Raw genomic sequence first — 19,205 nt, forward strand, 5'->3', positions numbered from 1 at the left:
CACACACACACACACACCACACACACCACACACACACACCACACACACCACACCACACACACCACACACACACACACACCACACACACGCAGACAGTCACTTTGAGAGGAGTTCACATTCATAGGTTCCTGTTTTTTTTTTTTGAGAAACTCCTTATCGTGGCTGCCAGGTACACATGAATTTGGCCAATTTATGCGCTAAGATTTCTAATTTATTTCTATTTTTCTACAGCAGTAATGCTATTCACATTTCATATATTTCATCTTCGCCTACTTAAGCCCCCGTCACACTAAGCGAGATCGCTGCTGAGTCACAAGTTTTGTGACACAACCGCGACCTCAGCAGCGATCTCGCTATGTTTGACACTTAGCAGCGACCAGGCCTCTGCTGTGAGATCGCTGGTCGTGTCGGAATGGTCTGGACATTTCTTTGATCGTTGAGGTCCCGCTGTGTAGCATGCATCAGTGTGTTTGACACCTTACCAATGACCTTGTTGATGACTCAGACACAGAAACACATAGGCGTGCATCGTTATACAGAACGTTACGGGTCGCCGCATCGTTGCTGCGTCGTTGGGAAGATCTGACTGTTTGACATCTCACCAGCGATCACATAGCGACGCAGCAACGATCCCTGACAGGTCGTATCGTTGTCGGGATCGCTGTAGCGTCGCTTAGTGTGACGGGACCTTTAGCGTTGGTGTGCTGCTTTGTTTGTTAGTTCTATATGGAGGTAGCTGCTGCTAGTAAGCACCTGTTCACACCTATTTCTTGTTTTTGAAGTACAGGACAGTTTTTTCTATTCCTCTGTAAACACTATGAGAAGGGAAAGGGAAATTTTGGTTGGGGAAATATAGGAAATATTTGTAAGATTGTGAAACCTCAGTGTTGTACCGCAGGCTAGCCTGGACATTACACGCATATAATTAAACCAATTCTTAGGGTGTAAAACGGTAATAGGCGGCCAGTTTAGACAGGTACGCCTGCAGGCAAATCTATAGAAAAAAACATTAAATACAGATTGCTTAGGTGCCGCGCTGTATAGCACTGAGGTCCAAGCTGGTGACTAATGTTTGCATAATGTTTAAATGTTTTTGTATTGTCTGGGTGGAAATATACACTTAAACAAGTGAAATAATTCCTTTTGAGATCAAACTGTGTAAGAGTTTGTTTTCTCGCCCGTGGCTCCGCCGTGTCCTGAACACTCCCGGTACACGACTTACATGTTAGTTTATTTTTTTTCTAACCCCAGTGATACCGAACCCCCATGCAGATGCACCAGGACAGTAAATGAGCCAGCACCCACTATTAGTGACACCCCCTCTTAACCCTCCACGGACCACACTGCCTGAAAAATGAGCCTCAGATTCCTGATTTTGGGGTTCGATCAGGGATACGATTTGACACTACCGGCCTCACAGAAATTGACTTTCAAATTCTTTTTCTAAGAATTTCGTAAACCTCATGGTGGCTTCGAGAAATTTATACACCCAATAATTTCTTGCTCAAAACCCCACATCGTCATATGTTAATTGGACCCCTTAGAAATTGTTTTGGGGCCTTTTCCTTAGTGAAGAAGCCAGAAGTTCGGTAATATCTGAGTGTTGATGTTTTATGTAATATTCTAGTTTTCCGTATGGCTATAACCCGACATTGAGGCCAGCCACAGATTTTTGCACTACAACAATCATGCACAGTCTCCACCCTGAGACTAACCCAACTTTTCAAAATTTGCCAGTCATTGATCACGTCAGTAACAAACTTGCAGAGGTGTACGTTCCCCAAAGGGACATCTGTGTAGATGAGTCCCTAATACATTCCAAGAGAGAGGCTCAAATTCCTGCAATACCTGCTCAGTAGAGGGCCAGGTACAGGAATAAAATGTACTCGCACAGCTTGTATCTCAGGGTGCACTCACAGGTTTAGGGTTTATGAAGGAAGGGACACCTGGACTGAACTCCCTGAATGCCCCCCTGTCCTGGGAGTGAGAGGGATTTGTTGCACCCACTGCTAGATCAGGGTTATCATCTCTACGTGGATAACTTCTACACCAGCATCTCACTCTTCAGATCCCTCTCTGCCAGATCTACCACAGCCTGCAGTACCGGGCGCAGGCACCAGGGAGGCCTCCCGAGGTCGCTATTTGTGCAGCTGCTCAGAAAGGGCGAGTACTCACACTGCTGGAGATGGTGAATAGCAATAAGATCCATGATACAGACTGTAATGAATATGGCTTTATTATCGACTAGTTTCGAAGTTGGCAGGATGTAACCCTATGTGACATGTGGTTATAGCCTGAGGAAGAATTGTGCCAACTTCAAAACGCGTCGATAATAAAACCGCATTCATGTGTGTCATGGATCTTATTGCTCTCCAGCAGCGCAGAAAATCCACCAATTATTCCTGTACATAGTGATGGCAGCACCACCACCGCTGTGCGAGGTACCCCTACACAGATCCCTGAGCCAGACTGTGTCCCGGGGTACAATAAGAACATGGTGGGGGGGGAGGCGGAGCGGATCTCTCTGACCAAGTCCTCCAGCCCTACAGTGTCATGCGGAAAGCTACGGTGTGGTACAAAAAGCCGAGCATGCACATTGTACAGATGGTATTGTATGACGCCAACGTGCGATCATGATGTGCAGGCCAGACCGGGACCTTCCTTCAGTTACAGGAGGTAGTGATCAAGGACCTCATATTTGAAAGTAAGGAAGGGAGGGTCCCAGTACCTCTGGAACAGAAGGTGCTCATATCGTACCAGGGCAACATTTCCCTAGAGAGGTCCCCCCGATCTGGGAAGAATGGAAGGCCATAAAGTGTTACAGAAGGGGGATAAGAAAATACACCATTTTTGAGTGTTTCCCCGTCCCTCGACAAACCTGGCCTGTGTATAAAAGACTGTTTAAAAGTGTGACTTGCTCTAATTGATTGCACGACTGAATAACTTGGATATGACAACCTGATATAATCCGAAAAATACGTTATGTTGTGTAAAGTAGAAGACACATCCTCCACCTCCCCCCACACACACACCCCCTCCCAAAGGAAAATGGGCTGCGTCTTATAATCCAAATGTAATTTACATGCTGCTGTGGATCGGGGTCACAGGAGGCAGGGTCGCTGCTGCAGGAGAGAGGCGCTGCTGCAGGAGTGGGGTGCTGCTGCAGGAGAGGGTCGCTGCTGCAGGAGAGGGGCGCTGCTGCAGGAGAGGGGTGCTGCTGCAGAAGAGGGGCGCTGCCGCAGGAGAGGGTCGCTGCTGCAGGAGAGGGGTGCTGCTGCAGGAGAGGGGCACTGCTGCAGGAGAAGGGTGCTGCTGCAGGAGAGGGTCGCTGCTGCAGGAGAGGGGAGCTGCTGCAGGAGAGGGGCGCTGCTGCAGGAGAGGGGCGCTGCTGCAGGAGAGGGGCGCTGCTGCAGGTCCCGGGCTTGGAGGAGGGGGTGTCCTGGCGATATGAGGCTGTGGACCTGGGGTTTCATAAAATGTCAGCGGTGAGCAGAATCCCTTTCCCATTTGGCTTTAGGAAATTGGATGCCGGAGGCGGTGCATGTGCTGATTTGAGGTCTCTGGAGACGAGATCTTTACCTCCGGCGGCTATTTTCCTGAAGCCCACTGCCGGGGCACCCTCTACTCCCAGCCCGTGACCCGTTGCATCACCCTACTTCTGCTGCCGCTGGCCTCCTGCAGGGGTGACCCTGCCTCCTGTGACCCTGCTCCATCGCAGCCACCCTGCCCCCTCCCCCCAGAAATCTTCCGTAAAATTGGACTATAAGACACACCACTATTTTATTTTAAAAAATTGTTTTCCCTATATTCCTACCCAAAATGTTGGTGTGTCTTATAGTCCACAAAATGCGGTACATATGACAACCTGATGTACTCTGCATAGCTCTACGCAGGATGCCTTACATATGCGAGTTATCAGCAAAGGTAAATTATTTAAGTATAACTGTAAGGTAAATCTATTGTTTAGTAACAACTAAAGAGTTCAGTGCAGAGGGGAGTATAACAGCACATAAAAAATGTGCACTTGTAAATTATAAAATTACTAAACTTTATTTTAACATATTTAAAGTAAAAATAGGATGGACTAGGGTAAAATACACAAAATGACCTAAGAATGGCACCGCAAACTAAGCTAGGTTAGTTTCAGCATGAAAAGTACATAACGAATGAAGCAAGACCAAGGCAAAGTATAGTAGAAGATATCAGCAGACAGCTAAGAAACCCAAGTAAATAAATACTAGGTTACATATTGTACTAGTGAATAACAACAGATATCCGAGGAATAACTTGCAGTAGAAACAGGAGTTCTGAGTGAGAACTGAGTACGCAGTTTCCGTGCCAAGCAGTGACATCAGTGAGGTGACTGGAGTTCATCGGCTATGAACTCCAATCATCCTATTGATATCACTGCTCAGCACTGGAGCAGCGTTCTCAGGCTCAGCTCAGTATCTCCTGGATTCACGGCTGAGAAGTCGCATCATACAACCGCTCAGCCATGCAATCCAGATGAAACAGAGTTGGCCTCTTCGTGGGACATAAGGATTATCGGCGGACAGATGAAAACTATGGTGTTTTATTATTTAAAATTTTACAGTAATAAATGGGTAAAAGAGGATGGAGAGTGTCTATTTCAAATGAAAGACTTTTTCCTGTGTCTTTATTTAATTTTCAAAACGGGATTAGTAATGGGGGTGTTTTATAGATGCCTCTCCATTAATAACCCCTGCGCTTGGTGTCAGCTGACATTACAAAGCTGATATCAACCCCACAAATATTACCCCACTTGTCACTGTGCCAGGGCAAGTGAGAAGAAGAGCCGGGCAAAGCGCCCAAATTTGCACATTTATTGGATGCACCTCTTCTGGGGCGGTTGCGGGCAGCTATTTTTAGGCTGGGGAGGGCCAATATCCATGGCCCCTTCCCAGTCTGAGAATACCAGCCCCAAGCTGTCTGCTTTTATCTTGGCTGGTTGTCAAAAATGGGGGGACCCCACGCCATTTTTTTAAATTATTTTTTTAAATAATTAAAAAAAAATGGCATGGTACCCCTCTGTTTTTGATAACCAGCCAATATAAAACAGACAGCTGGGGGCTACAGCTCACAGCTATCAGCTTTGCTGTTGCTGCTTAGGAAAAATAGCGGGGACCGTATGTTTGTTTTTTTTTATTTGTTTTTTTTACACAGTGTGCCCCAGCCAATCACAGCCAGGCCAATACGTGACATAGCTGTGATTGAGCTGGAAGTGCCCACACCAGCAAAGCTTGTTGATTGGCTGTGCTGCTGCCCTTGAACAAACTTTGTTCGGGATGCTGAACAGTACCATGGGCTTCCACGGGCACTTTACCGTTTGGGTTTGACGATCTCTAATTACTAAAACTGGAATCTTACAGAGATACTTGGCGAATAGAAAGTTAATTTTCATGGGGAAGCTTTACACATTTACATATAAAGAACCAGGATAATAATTTTTATAGTGAAAAGCAGTTTATTAAGAGTAAAATAACAAACACAAATGAAGAACTATTTACAAAAGAAGATTGAGCTATGTCCTTGGTGGTCCCTTCATGGACCTTGACAGGGAATATTCCCAGCTCGAGTCATGTATCCTGGGATTTCAAACACCGTTCTGTTGGGTGGGAAAACTATAGGAGGGTGATTAAATTCCAGGGGTCGTAGGGGGAGGGGTAATTGTGGTCCCAGGCTGGGGAGGTTTTGGACAGAAGGATTAGAACAAGATGTGAAGGAGGGATTGGAATAAGATGGTGATGGATAGTTATACTGGGGTATGGATGGGAAGTTGGGATAAAGGACAAGTGGGTGTACACTGGGAGGGGCAACTACATTGGGAGCAACACATCTTGAATAAGCTGTAGGAAGGTTCCACAGGATCAATGGAAAACAGGATGCGGGGTCTGGAAAAGAAGAGGTGGACGGAGCAGCAGCTTCCTGGTCTGGTCTGTTGGGCTCCATGGTTGGAAGAGGATGAAGGTTGTAAGCCAAAGGCCTGTAGGGATGTCCATGAAGGATGTAGGGGGCCAGGTCAGGTGCATAGATGTCCTGCCTGGTGACCGCAGTGTTCTGGATCTTCATGGCATCATGAGGGATCTGACTCACATCCACTGTCCAGAAGTTCCCTTTGGCCTGAGTATTGTGTGGATCCTTCAGCACCTGAAATAAAAATGAAATAAATTTAGATAATGATTCAAGTAAAATTTAAATTCACGAAACTTATTACTGTATATAGGGGTCATAGAGAAGAAATTATGTGAAACTTTGTATGTGGGAATAGTGGCTATATGGGATATATGGAGGGTTGCTCCAGGGCGTGTACATAGATAGTCATGTAGAAAAGGTAAATACAATAGGTTGTCTCTTCTTTTACTACGAGGATCACACTTGTATCATCTACATATTTAATGTAATATCTGTGCCTTGAGTAGGATGAAAGCTTTGATCGGGGGATGGGTGGATAATGGAGGAAAATTTCTCTAGAAATTAGGGAATAATCACCTCGGGATACAAAAGTCTGGGAACTTTGGGTGTTTTTATATGGGTCTTTAGGGTGAGGGGGCATTTATCAATTATATTATGAATGGGATATGGATTGTCAGAAACTATGTAGCAAAGCGATAACTTCTAATAATGTGAAATTGTTACAAAAAAATAATGTAATAATAAAACAACTAAAATTAAGCAGATGAGATTCATGAGCTGGAAACTGTTACTGAGGTTATAAATAGGAGGAGACATACAGCGCTGTGTGTGATGAGGTTTATGGAGGAGAACCTGGAATCCGCTAATGTTATTATGGTGAAATTACTTTTTGTATCAGAGTTGAAAAGTGTCCAGAAAGAGATCTGATCTAATGGTAAAATGCAACAATTTTCTTTTGAACTTGTATTAGAAACCTGACATTTCGATGTTTTCCACCATCTTATAGATGAATACATCTTACAATATAAAGAAATCTCCCCTTATATGCAAAAACCCAACGTTCATTAGAAGAGAGTCACCCCAATAAATGACCACACGGAGTCCTCACCTTTCTGAAGCAGTCGTTAGAGGACAGGTTGTGTCTGACGGAGTCTTTCCAACCTTTATATTCTCCATTGAAGATTGGGAAAAATTCACTGATCTTCTCTAAAATCTAAAAAGACAAAAAATAACCAACATTCAGTTTTGTAAATGTATTAATAATAGTGAACCGCTTTTATTGTGAATTCTCCTTTACTACAAATTGTTAGAAGACCACTCAGTAGAAGTACAGCCTTAAAAGATTTGTTGTGTCCTAAGTCCATCTCCCACTAACCTATTCCTTTATAACATCGTTCTCTTACCTGCGACAGCTTCAGCTTCTTGTCCGGGGATATTTGTATTACCAGCGCAATCATGGCCAGGTAAGTGTATGGAGGTTTGGGGTATCGCTGGTAATTCTTCTTCCCACAGGTTTTCTCCTCCAGACCTGGTGTCATGTCTGGGTCACACTGTTCATTTTTCTCCTCTCCTTGACCACTGACCACGTTGGAGTCCATCTCCATGTGCTCAATACTGAACATGTCCGGTGTTGGCATATTGAAGGTCTCCTTGGTTTGGACTTCTGAGTTAATGTCTCACAGATGTCTTCACAGATGCCAGTATTAGATCTGATGTGACCCTGGACCATTGAAGGAGCCTTGATAAGTGCTGATCACCGCACCTCAGGCTTTGTTATGTTAATACCCCCAAAACAAGATGGAGCCCACTGCTGGTAACATCTCAACTGCTATAGAAAGACCTAGATCCTTAAAGACAATAGCAGTATGAATACACAAAGTTTCAGTTCTTGGGTGTGATCCATCGTTAAAATATCTTTTGTCATGTTTACCATGTATATATTGTGTATACCATGTGGCCCCTTGTGTGTTAATCACCGGCCGCATAGATAATGCTGAGGCCTAGAATGAAATAGACTGTCTATAGGGACAACATTTTAAGCCTTGACTGAAGATCTTACTTTTTGCGAGTTTGTATAAAGTCACTTACAGACCAAATTACCAATCATTTCTCTTAAATATATATTATAAATAATAAAGTAAAATATTATCTTCCACATTGATAATTATGGCTTTTCCCACTCCAACCCATTATTCCATGTATTCTGATGAATATATTTATAGGTTTTACACTTCTTACTTTTGTCTTTATCTCATTATCATTATTCAGGTGCATTAGATTGTTAGTGGGGGGTTTCCACAGTGGGGCACTTTGGATGCAGGATTACGATGACTGGTATCTATTGGATAACATATGGTTTTACTGGGTTTTTTTTTGTATAATTTATACTTTTCATATATCAATTACTGTCTCTCTATACGTATATATGGAAAGTGCTCTGGTGGTTTATGATTTGCTCCTTTTCCTTATTTTTTTATTTTGTAAGTTCCTTGTTCACCCATCAGTAGACGTCTGTATTATTTAGCGGCACACACTTACTCATATTTATACAGTGAGGGAATAGACTCATTGACCATGTGAATGGTCACCCCGAAACTTATAGTGGACTATTTCCTGTGGCTAATATCAGGGGGGAGGGTGTTACTAAAGATTGATCCCCTAGACCCCTCTAAAGAAGCTTGAAATTACACGATTCATTCAACTTGATGGACCTGATTCTTTTTTCAGCCTATGTAACTATGTACATATTGTTTTATCTTGTGAGACCCCATTTGCAAAAACATTTTGGGATGTTTCTCTTTCCCTAGGTTAAGTTGATAAATTTCATGGATTCCACTTTCCACAATTTTTGTATGACGCGGTTTTATTATTTAATCTTAATAACGTTTTCCAAGTGTATAAATTGAGGAGATTACAGCCAGCTGGTGATTATTGTCATCCATAATGGCAAACTTTGATCATTATTACTATTGTGTTGACCACTGTGAAGTCCCCCATACACAAGTCAAAGGTGGGTTGCCGAATGATCATTCCTCAGTTGTTTGATAAGTTGTTAGTACTGAAATTGGCCATTTTGGACTACTTGTATCTTATATGACCAAAAACTGGAATCCTGAGGGACCCTAAAGACGATGCTTTGGCCGATCTTTCAGGTGAAAGCCAAGTCGGTTGTCTCTCTCATACACTGGCCGAGCACTCCTGTCTTTTCTATGAGAAAGCGACCAACAGACATCTCTGCCAAAATGTTATCTCTAGGAGAGAAAAGCAATTGACAGTCCAAAATCAGACATGTGTGATGAACATCTCCCCCGACAATCAGCTGGCTGGATCTCCCATACTCCTTAGTGTTGGTGGCACCTATCGGTTTCAGAGAGTTTGGCCGACAATAGTGTAATGTGTACGGGGGGCTCTAGTCTCTGAGATATGCTTGAATGTGCATTATTCATACCTGCTCTAATGTTCACAAGAACAGAGTGAAAACTTCATTTCCAATTTTTAAAGTAATGCAAAGTTCAAAAGAAATGTACAGATGGATCTCATCCCATTCATCAGCAAAGCAAAATCTGCGAAAACTCTGATGGTGAAAGTTTTACTCTTCTTAAAGATTCCTCACCTAAATTCATATCTTTTGAATACTTGGTTTTTCTTTTTTCTGCTGTTTACTCAAGTAGAATTTTTTTACATTATGTTCTAATAACAAATACGATAAGAGATAACTGTGCGAATTCTCATTGACCCTGTGATTTCTGCACTTTTATAGCCATGATTGGGAACCTTTGCTTGGTGTGAGGTTTTTTAAAAACCTGTGGAAAAAAGTCCTTGAATGATAATTTCTCTGCATCTTCACCAGAACCTCTAATTTGTTGGATTTTTTACAACTAATGTAGAATTTTCAAGTCTATATGACAAAAGTAACAGTAAAGCTGTGATTATTTTCTGTGTAAGATCTCCCTGTCCGGCTCCGGTCGTCTTCTGCTCCGGCTGCTGTGTATTTACATCAGTTACAATGTGATTGACCCTAATCTCCCCCTATGAAGACCCCCTTGTTCCACTGATTTCTCACCGCAGGAGGCTCCATATTCCTGATCCCTCCGGACTCTGCTGAGAATAGAAGACTTGTTGTCATGTAACACCTTCCCCACCCGATGTTTCTGCTCCCGAGGAACAGAAGATTTACATAGTATTACAAAGTGCGGGGATAAGTCACCAGCCATGTTTCTATCTTCCTATAAATCCCACCACGTTTTTCATTATAATTAAAGATTACTTTTTGCCATTTGCTTATTTTTTAGAACATTTTTATCTGATCTAATACCAGATATGTATTTATCTACTTCTTTGTAGATTCTGGTTGGAAATGAAGACACAAAAAAGTGTAAAATTTTACTACAAATGTTCAATCTTTGATGGCAGAGAGGCACAGCCCCCTCCGGCTGATGCCATTTAGGCTCTTTTGGAGGCAGTATGTACGGATATATTTTTCCAATAAATGATAAATTAGTAGCCATTGATATAAATGTTACCATATATTTTTCCTGTTGAATGTTTATATCCCTTAATCACCTCCTGAAAAAAAAGTTGTTTCTTAGAGATGAGAAAAGAAGAATAAAAAAAATTGGGGAAGAAAATTTAAAAATGAATTTTCCGGTGATCACCATTTATTCCCAATTAGTAATGGAGCAATGAAGATCAGTTGTTGGATTAGACCACTGCGCTCCTTCAATCTTTAGATTTACCCCAACAATTCAATGAATTCTCTATCTTTGGGCATTTCCTGGTAATGTGGAGAAAATCCGCCTCTTCCAGGGCACATTGAAGACAAACATTGTTTTTCATCTTCAGCTGTATAATAAAGTCTGTGAATTAACATAAATAGGATAAAATGATGAGAATAAGTTTCTGATATCAGATTGGAGCTTTGATAAATATCGGCCATTGACTTTTGGTAATTTTTCCTTCATCGATTTCCCATTTCACTTATGATGGAATCTGTTACTGCAAAATTCCGATGTTTCTCTGCCGGACACCAGACTGTTGTGTGGATCAGAGGCGGAAGATATTGGGGTATAACCTAAATATTGGGTAACAATCCTAAATCTCTCCCTATTGCTCGATTTCCTCCACACAGGTTTGATGTGTAAGTAATTACCTTTATAAACCAGAAACCTGGATGTTAACTAGTGTTGAGCCACCCCCGTAGTGTTCGAGTTCGGTTCGTCGAACACCCGTGTGTTCGCCGAACTGTTCGTCGAACTGTTCGTCGAACACCTTCGAACACCGTTAAAACCAATGGCAGGCAAACAAAAACATATAGAAACACATAGAAAACACCTTCAAAGGTGTCCAAAAGCTGACAAACTGCTCAGAAGACACAACTAACACATGGAAAAGTGACAAGTACATATAGTCATGCGAAAATAAAAGAGGTGGAGGAGTAAAAGGAGGGGGAGACACAGATATAGGCATGTCATGCCCTTCTAAAATCCAAAAAGTGAGAAGCCGACACGGCCAGTCCGCTCCTGCCCGTGCCACCTCCGTGTCGCCGGGTTTGTGCCAGAGCCGCGGTGAACCCTGATGGCCAGCCCCCCTCTCCCAATACTGGTGCCTGTCCGCTGGTGGGTCGAGCGAGCCCCCCTGTGGTGGAGGCAGCTCTAAGCTTTTTAATTTAAATTGTCTCTCTAATTTGAATGAATACACTTTAAATCCATTTACAAGGATCTATTGGAGGGCAAGTCTCATGCCAGCAGCCGCGGTAATTCCAGCTCCAGTAGCGTCCACTAAAGCTGCTGCAGTTAAAAAGCTTTTATAAGGATCGAGCTTGGCTGTCCACCGCAAGGCATCCTACTGCCAGTCCCTGCCCCTATGCCTTGGGGTGCCTCCTGATGCTCTTCACTGAGTATCCCATGGTCCCGAAGCATTTCCTTTGAAAAAATTAAGTGTCTAAACTACAGGTGGTGTAGCTTGCTTAACAGCCGGGATAATCCGCTGACTAGCAGACACTGCTACTAGGCACAAAGTATTTCCTGGGCTAGATGCAGTTAAGAATTTGTAATTAGATACTCTCGTTGGATGCTGAGAAAGCATTCCATAGAGTCTCCTGGCACGCCATATATGATTCTCTTAAAAAGCTTGGGGTAGGGGTCTAGGGGACCCTTTTATAGCCAAAATCACGGCCCTGTATCGCAATACGTCACCTAGGCTGAAGATAAATGGAACTGTAGCACCCTGAGGGCTCGGTTGCTACAGACGTATTGCACCTCACCCAGAGGTGTGATATCTCACTCTCAGGTAAGGATGGAGTGTGGATCAGGACCCGACACCTGCATGCATTACACCACATTGCCGTGGGGCAGGGCGACCAATATGCCCCTGAGATGGGCACGACAGTCCCTGTCCCTGGCTGGAGTGGGGGGAGGGAACACTGAGGAAGGGGAACCCTGTAGTGCAGGAGCAGGGAGGAAGCAGTTCCTGGGTGCATTGAGAAGGGAGTATAAAAGGTGGGCACCATCTTAGTTCAGTGCAGAGAAGTCTGAGCAGAAGTGGCAGGGAGCAGGGGCTCTGCATGAGCTCTGCTCCGGAGGCGGGCCTAGTAACAGAGGCCCAGGCCTGGAAGAGGGAGAAGGAAGGAAGAGGAGCGGAGAAGGCTCCAGGAACGAGGAATGAAGGGATCCCAGGGGTGCGGACGGGCGAGTCGCCACCGCACGCCCGAATCCACCTGCGTGGAGGGGTCAGGCCAAAGGGGGAGACCGGTCCCCGAACTAGTGGAGGCAGGAAACGACCCTCAGCTAGAAACCGGAGGCTCTGACATTTTATGTGGCGCAGCCCCTCGCTACACCCGCTAGGAAGGCACCACATAGGGTCAGGGAAACTGGCGCCAAGTTTACCAAGAGGAGGCCCGAGGCAGCCGGACAGAAGTGTTGGTAAGGAAGGCCAGACAAAGGACACACAAAGGGGGTCCTGTGAAGTGCTCCAAAGTTATCTGGGAGTTGTCTGAGCCCCTCACCTGGTGAGCACAGTACGACGTGGGCAGCCGTTACCTGCAGACGTGGTCTGGATAATAAGAACTGTGAGTAAAGGCCCTGGACTGCATCACTGACTCCGTGTCGTTACTGCTGCTGCCCTGCACCATCACCCCCATCCTCCGCATACACTGCCCTGAGGCTATACTCCTCCCGTGGGGAGTTATGCTACGCTCTGCTGCACCCACAACACCAGCCTCAGCTGTAGCGGCGGTTCACTCTGACCGCAATCCACGGGTGGCGTAGTCGGACATTTAAACATCAAAACCACATAAATAGTTCCGCCACTGGTTTGACCGCCCTGAGCCACGGAACCGGGTCGCCGCCACGAAGACTACAACCACCAGCATCCACCAAAAAGGGTCCGGCTCCGGGTGTCCCAAGGCCCAGGGGGTGCGTCAGAACATTTTCATCACCTTTCACAATCACCAATGGGACAAGGCAGGGATGTCCTCTGTCCCCTCTCTTATACATCCTAGTGACGGAGCACCTGCTCTCATCAATTCGCCATAACCCCAATATTAGGTGGATTGAGGTGGGAGGCACCGAGTACAAGTGCTCTCTATTTGCTGATGATGTCCTAGTATATATCACTCAATCACATATATCCATCCATGCTGTTATGGCTGAAATAGATCACTTTGTTACATGGTAAAATTTTAAAATCAATGCAGCGAAGTCTGAGGCCCTCGATGTCTCCCTCCCCAAATCCATATAGGATTCCATCCAGTCCAACTTTCCCTTTGCCTGGCCCTCACAGGGTATCAAATACTTAGGAATTCCTATTCATAGAGACCTCTCCCATCTATGTTATCTTAATTTTGGGCCCTTTATTGAACAACTCCATACAGACCACGGTTGGCAAGTTAGAACTGTAAGATTCACTACGTGAACCACTGGTGTTTTGTGGAAAAGCACATGTACACTGTGTTCCAAATTATTATGCAAAAAGTGTTTAGGAGTGATAAGGGAAGAATTTGTTTGTTTGTCAGTTAAACTCATTGATGGTGATGTGTGTCAGGGCTCTTTATATCACTGTAAGCAATTGCAGACACCTGTGCTAATTAGTTTGGCAGGTGTGTCCAATGAAAGGCAAGACTACTTAAGAAGGCTCTCTCACATTATTAAGCAGCCTACATTTTCTGCCAAAATGGGAAAGAAAAAGGATGTGTCGGCTGCTGAGAAGCAACAAATTGTGGAGTGTTTAGGTCAAGGCATGACTACAATCAACATTGTGCGATGATCAGGATGAAGTGTCTTGGCAATCAAGAAGTATGTAGCTGATTCACAGTACACACGTGTGCGTGCTGATAAGGGCAAATTGAGGACTCTTTCCTACAGGCAATTACGTCAGGTTGAAAGAGCAGCGGCAAAAAAGCCTTGTCATAGCAGCAGACAAGTTTTTGAAGCTGCTTGTGCCTCCAACGTCCCCCGAACAACAAGATGCAGGGTCCTTCAGAGGTTTGCAGCTGTGCATACGCCATCCTGTCGACCTCCTCTATCCACTTCACACAAGCAGAAACGGCTCCAGTGGGCCAAACATTACATGAAGACTGATTTCAAAACTGTTTTGTTCACGGATGAGTGCCGTGCAGCGCTCGATGGTCCAGATGGATGGAGTGGAGGATGGCTGGTTGATGGACACCCCACGCAAACACGGCTACAGCGCCAACAAGGAGGAGGTGGAGTAATGTTTTGGGCTGGAATCATGGGGAGAGAGATTGTCGGCCCCTTTAGGATCCCTGAAGGCGCTAAAGATGAACTCCATAATGTATGTGGATTTTCTCAAACAGCACTTCCTGCCATGGTTCAAGAAGAAGAACCGTGTATTTCACAGCAAGATCATTTTTCTGCATGATAATGCACCATCTCATGCTGCACATAAAACATCTGCATCTCTGGCTGATATGGGCATAAAAGGGGACAAACTTATGGTGTGACCCCCATGCTCCCCTGACCTCTACCCCATTCAGAACCTTTGGAGCATCATTAAAAGGAGTGTCTATGATGGCGGGAGGCAGTTCACATCTAAGCAACAGCTCTGGGAGGGTATTCTGTCCTCATGCAAAACAATTGAAGCAGAAACCATCCAAAACCTGACAAATTCAATGGACGAGAGAGTTCAGAAGCTCCTTTCGAACAAGGGGTCCTATGTGAAAATGTAACATCACCTAGAATAAAGTTTTGAGTTGAAAACTGTTTGATTTCAGTTTCTAACAACCTGCTAATGCTTATAATTTCAAAAATGACCATTTTTTTGGTCTTTATTAAAATGAAAAGGTTGATCGAAAAGTTTGGGGGATCTAAGAGTGTGGCAACCCAGTAGTCATGATTACTTCGAATTCTGACAATATGAGGGTCATGCTGCAGGTAGTGCAGCAAGAAGGCACTTATGTGTCTTGCGCATCTCGGAGCCCCAAAATTATTTTCCGGGCTAGATGCAGCTAAAAATTATTTTTAATTTTAAATCTGGTGGAGCTTATTATAGATGGCCTAATAGGATCAGTGCTGCACACTGCTACAAAGCCCAAATTATTTTCCAGTCAAGATACAGATAAACATGATTAGTAATTTGAAAGCTTAAAACGTTTGGTAGGGTGATTTTAACCAATCATCAAGCTTTTACTCTCCCCAGGATGACACAGGGGTAGAAAAGTCGTTTCGGATCCATGATTTGTTCATCTTTATGAACGTGAGTCTGTCTACATTATCAGTGGAGAGCCGCGTGCGCTTATCTGTCAGCACACCACCAGCAGCGCTGAACACACGTTCAGACAGAACGCTGGCTGCGGGGCATGACAAGATCTCCAAGGCGTAAGTGGCTAGCTCCGGCCATTTATCCAGACTGGAAGCCCAAAAAGAGCAAGGGTCCAGTGACACAGTCGTGGCTTCAATGTTTACTTGGAGATACTCCTGTACCATCGTCTCTAGGCGTTGACTATGTGTCAGACTTCTTGTCTCCTGTGGCCTTGCAAAGGATGGGCTAAAAAAGTGGTGAAATGATTCCGCAAAATTGATTTTACCAGCAGATACTGTGGTTCTGTTACGGTTTGAGTGCTGAACACTTGACGGTCCCACGGTTGGCAAGTTGGAACTGTGAGATTCACTACGTGCACCACTGGTATTTTGTGGAAAAGCACATGTAAGATTCTGCAACAGTCTCTGCTGATACTCCTGCATGCGTGCATCCCTTTCTATGGCAGGAATAATTTCTGCAAATTTACTTTTGTACCGGGGATCTAACAGTGTGGCAACCCAGTAGTCAGGATTATTTCTAATTCTCACAATTCGAGGGTCATGTTGCAGGTAGTGCAGCAAGAAGGCACTCATGTGTGTTGCGCATCCAGGAGCACCAAGTCCCTGTTGTGTTGGTGGCGAGGTAACAATCATGCTTCCTTCCTCTGTCCTCTCCCCCCAACCTCGCACAACAGAAATGTGATCAAGGTCTCCCTCATCTGATGAGTCTTCCATCAGTTCGTCCTCCACTTCTTCCTGGGCTCCTGCACCTTCCTCACTAGTTTGGCTGCTACCATGCGCCCTGGTAAAACCATCTCCCCCACCCTCACATGCCTGCCGCCTTGGTGCTGCCGACCTTCTGGACCTTGCAGATGTTAGCCCTTCCGCATACAACTCCTCCTCCTCTACTTCCTCCACCTCCTCTTGTGCCACCACCTGACTCCGAATTCTGTTTAACATGTGCTCCAGCATGTAAATCACCGGAATAGTCATGCTGATAATGGCATCGTCAGCACTAAACATCTTCGTCGCCATTTCAAAACTGTGCAGAAGGGTGCATAGGTCCCTGATCTGAGACCACTCCTCCAGCGTGATTTGCCCCACCTCTGAATCTCGTTGGCCCAGGCTATACGTCAGAACGTATTGCACCAGGGCTTGTCGGTGCTGCCACAGTTGCTGCAACATGTGCAGAGTTGAATTCCACCGGGTAGGCACATCGCATTTTAGCCGGTGAAGTGGCAGGCCCAACGACTTCTGTAGAGATGTAAGTCGCTGAGCTGCGGGATGCGAACGGCGGAAGTGAGCACACAGCGACCGTGCCCTCTGCAGAAGGCCATCTAGTCTGGGATAGTGGGCTAAAAATTGCTGGACAACCAGGTTCAACACGTGAGCCATACAAGGCACGTGTGTGACATTGCCCCGGCGAAGGGCCGCACCCAGGTTTGCAGCATTGTCGCACACGGCCTTCCCTGGTTTCAGGTCCAGTGGAGACAACCATTCATGAAATTGGTTCTCCAGAGCTGACCACAACTCCTCAGCTGTGTGACTCACATTTCCCAGACATTTCAATGTAAAAACCGCCTGATGACGTTGAGCCCTACTGCCAGCATAGTAAGGAGGTGTGCAGGATCCCTTCTGCGCAGTTAGAAAGCTTGTGGCATGACCAGACAGGCTTTGGGTGCAGGTGGAAGACCGAGAGGAGGTTGAGGAGGCAGAAGCAGTGGAGGAACTTTGACATAAAGAGGATTGACGCACAACTCGTGGGGACGGCAAGACTTGGACAGCAGCCCCTTGTCCTGCTGTCACCATAGTTACCCAGTGCCCAGTCAGCGACATGTAACGCCCCTGTCCATGCCTACTCGTCCAAGTGTCTGTGGTGAAATGCACCCTGTCACACACAGAGTTTCTCAAAGAAGCGGTGATGTTGTGTGCGACATGCTGGTGGAGCGCAGGCACACCTTTCTTTGAGAAGTAGTGCCGACTGGGCATCTGGTACTGGGGCACTGCGACGGACATAAGGTCTCGAAAATCCTCTGTGTCCACCAGGCGGAAAGGCAGCATTTCTGTAGCCAAGAGCTTGCAGATGGTGAAATTCAACCTCTTAGCTTTCTCATGGCTAGGAGGAAATGGTCTTTTACTTGTCCACATCTGAGGGACCGAGGGCTGGCTATTGTGCTTAGACGGGGTTGATAAGGGTGTCCCCGGCAAACTGCCGGTCTGTGAGGAAGATGCAGGCGGACATGTTAGGTTGCCTTCATCCAAAGGTGGTGCTATCGATGTCGGACAGCGCTCAACACCAGCTGGTGTTACCACCTCCAAAGAAAATGATGACCTGCCAATCACGCTGGCTGTTGCGGGTAAAGAGGTGGCAGGTCTGCGCCCCAAAACAGGTGTTGGCCGCATTGTAGCACACTGAGCTTCCCACTGCAACTTATGCTTCATGTCCATGTGCCGGTTCATGCATGAAGTACTCAAACTATGTATTTTTTGGCCTCTACTTAGCTTTTGCTGACAAATGTTACAGATAACACGAGTTGGGTCATCTTTATCGATCTGAAAAAATGCCCAGGCTATGCAAGGCTTAGCACCCATGCGACCTGAAGAGCCACCACGACTTGTGGTGAGAGGCAGAGTTGTGTTTGAGGATGCAGTTGTTGACGTGCTTCCAGTACTACGTCTCTGTCCAGGAAGGCGCAACCTGACCTCGTCGTCACTAGCATCTTCCTCCACCTCCTCTGCTGACCTCATCTCTTGGCTGACTGTGGGTTGACAGTAAGTGGGATCTCCGACCTCATCATCATCACCCTGTGCGTTATCACACCCGTCGTCCTCAGAGCCAACCTGTTCCTGCCCTGACAAAAAACTAAAGTTGTCGCTCCAATCAGGTATTTGAGTCTTATCATCGTCTTCCTCATTGTCTCCACCAACAGGAGTTACAGTTTGGGAATGAGGGTCTACATTATGGTCAGAACCTTCTGCGTCTGGTCCTGGATCCGACTCATAAAGATTCTGGGCATCAGTGCAGATCATTTCCTCGTCTGGATTCACAGAAGCGCTGGAGTCGACCTCTGATTCCCAGGCTATAGTATGAGTAAACAGCTCTGCAGACTCAACCATCTGTTCTACCTCATACTCAGACGGGCAGCTGGAGATTTGGGAGCTGTGAGGAAGCAAGTGCGATTTGGGTGACACCTTTGAGGACTGGAGTATTTGTGATGTTGAAGTTGATGTGGAGGAGAGCCCACTTAAAGGAGCACTTGATATCCGTTGAAGCACCTGCTGTTTTTGTGCCTCATCTGGAATTTGTAGCGATTGGCGTGGCCGTAAGAAAGGGATCTTATCACATTGTCCGCTAAAAGAAGTAGACATTTTAGTTTGGCTGGAAGATGGTCTTTCTTCTGCAGATGTTACTGTTGCTTTAACACCTACCCCACGGACACAACCTTTTTTCCCCTTCCCAACACGCCTATTCCCCTTTCCACCAGCAGCAGGCCTTTTTCCACTCATTTTGGTGGT

At 45.5% G+C, this 19,205-nt stretch overlaps 1 protein-coding gene across 1 annotated transcript; it reads right to left on the reverse strand.

The window, feature by feature from the left end:
* Positions 1 to 5,562: 5,562 nt before the first annotated feature.
* LOC141220981 (forkhead activin signal transducer 3-like) lies at positions 5,563 to 10,148 on the reverse strand. Its single transcript, XM_073666435.1, has 4 exons — positions 9,998 to 10,148; positions 7,338 to 7,594; positions 7,043 to 7,147; positions 5,563 to 6,168 (listed from the first exon to the last, which is right to left on the reverse strand). Exons 1-4 carry the CDS (start codon positions 10,146 to 10,148, stop codon positions 5,563 to 5,565), a joined length of 1,119 nt encoding a protein of 372 aa, XP_073522536.1.
* Between the last annotated feature and the right edge of the window lie 9,057 nt (positions 10,149 to 19,205).

This window comes from Phyllobates terribilis, unplaced genomic scaffold (genome assembly GCF_046119375.1).
Source record: "Phyllobates terribilis strain yellow unplaced genomic scaffold, ASM4611937v1 Scaffold_305__1_contigs__length_2280687, whole genome shotgun sequence".
In the NCBI taxonomy this organism is placed as follows: domain Eukaryota; kingdom Metazoa; phylum Chordata; class Amphibia; order Anura; family Dendrobatidae; genus Phyllobates; species Phyllobates terribilis.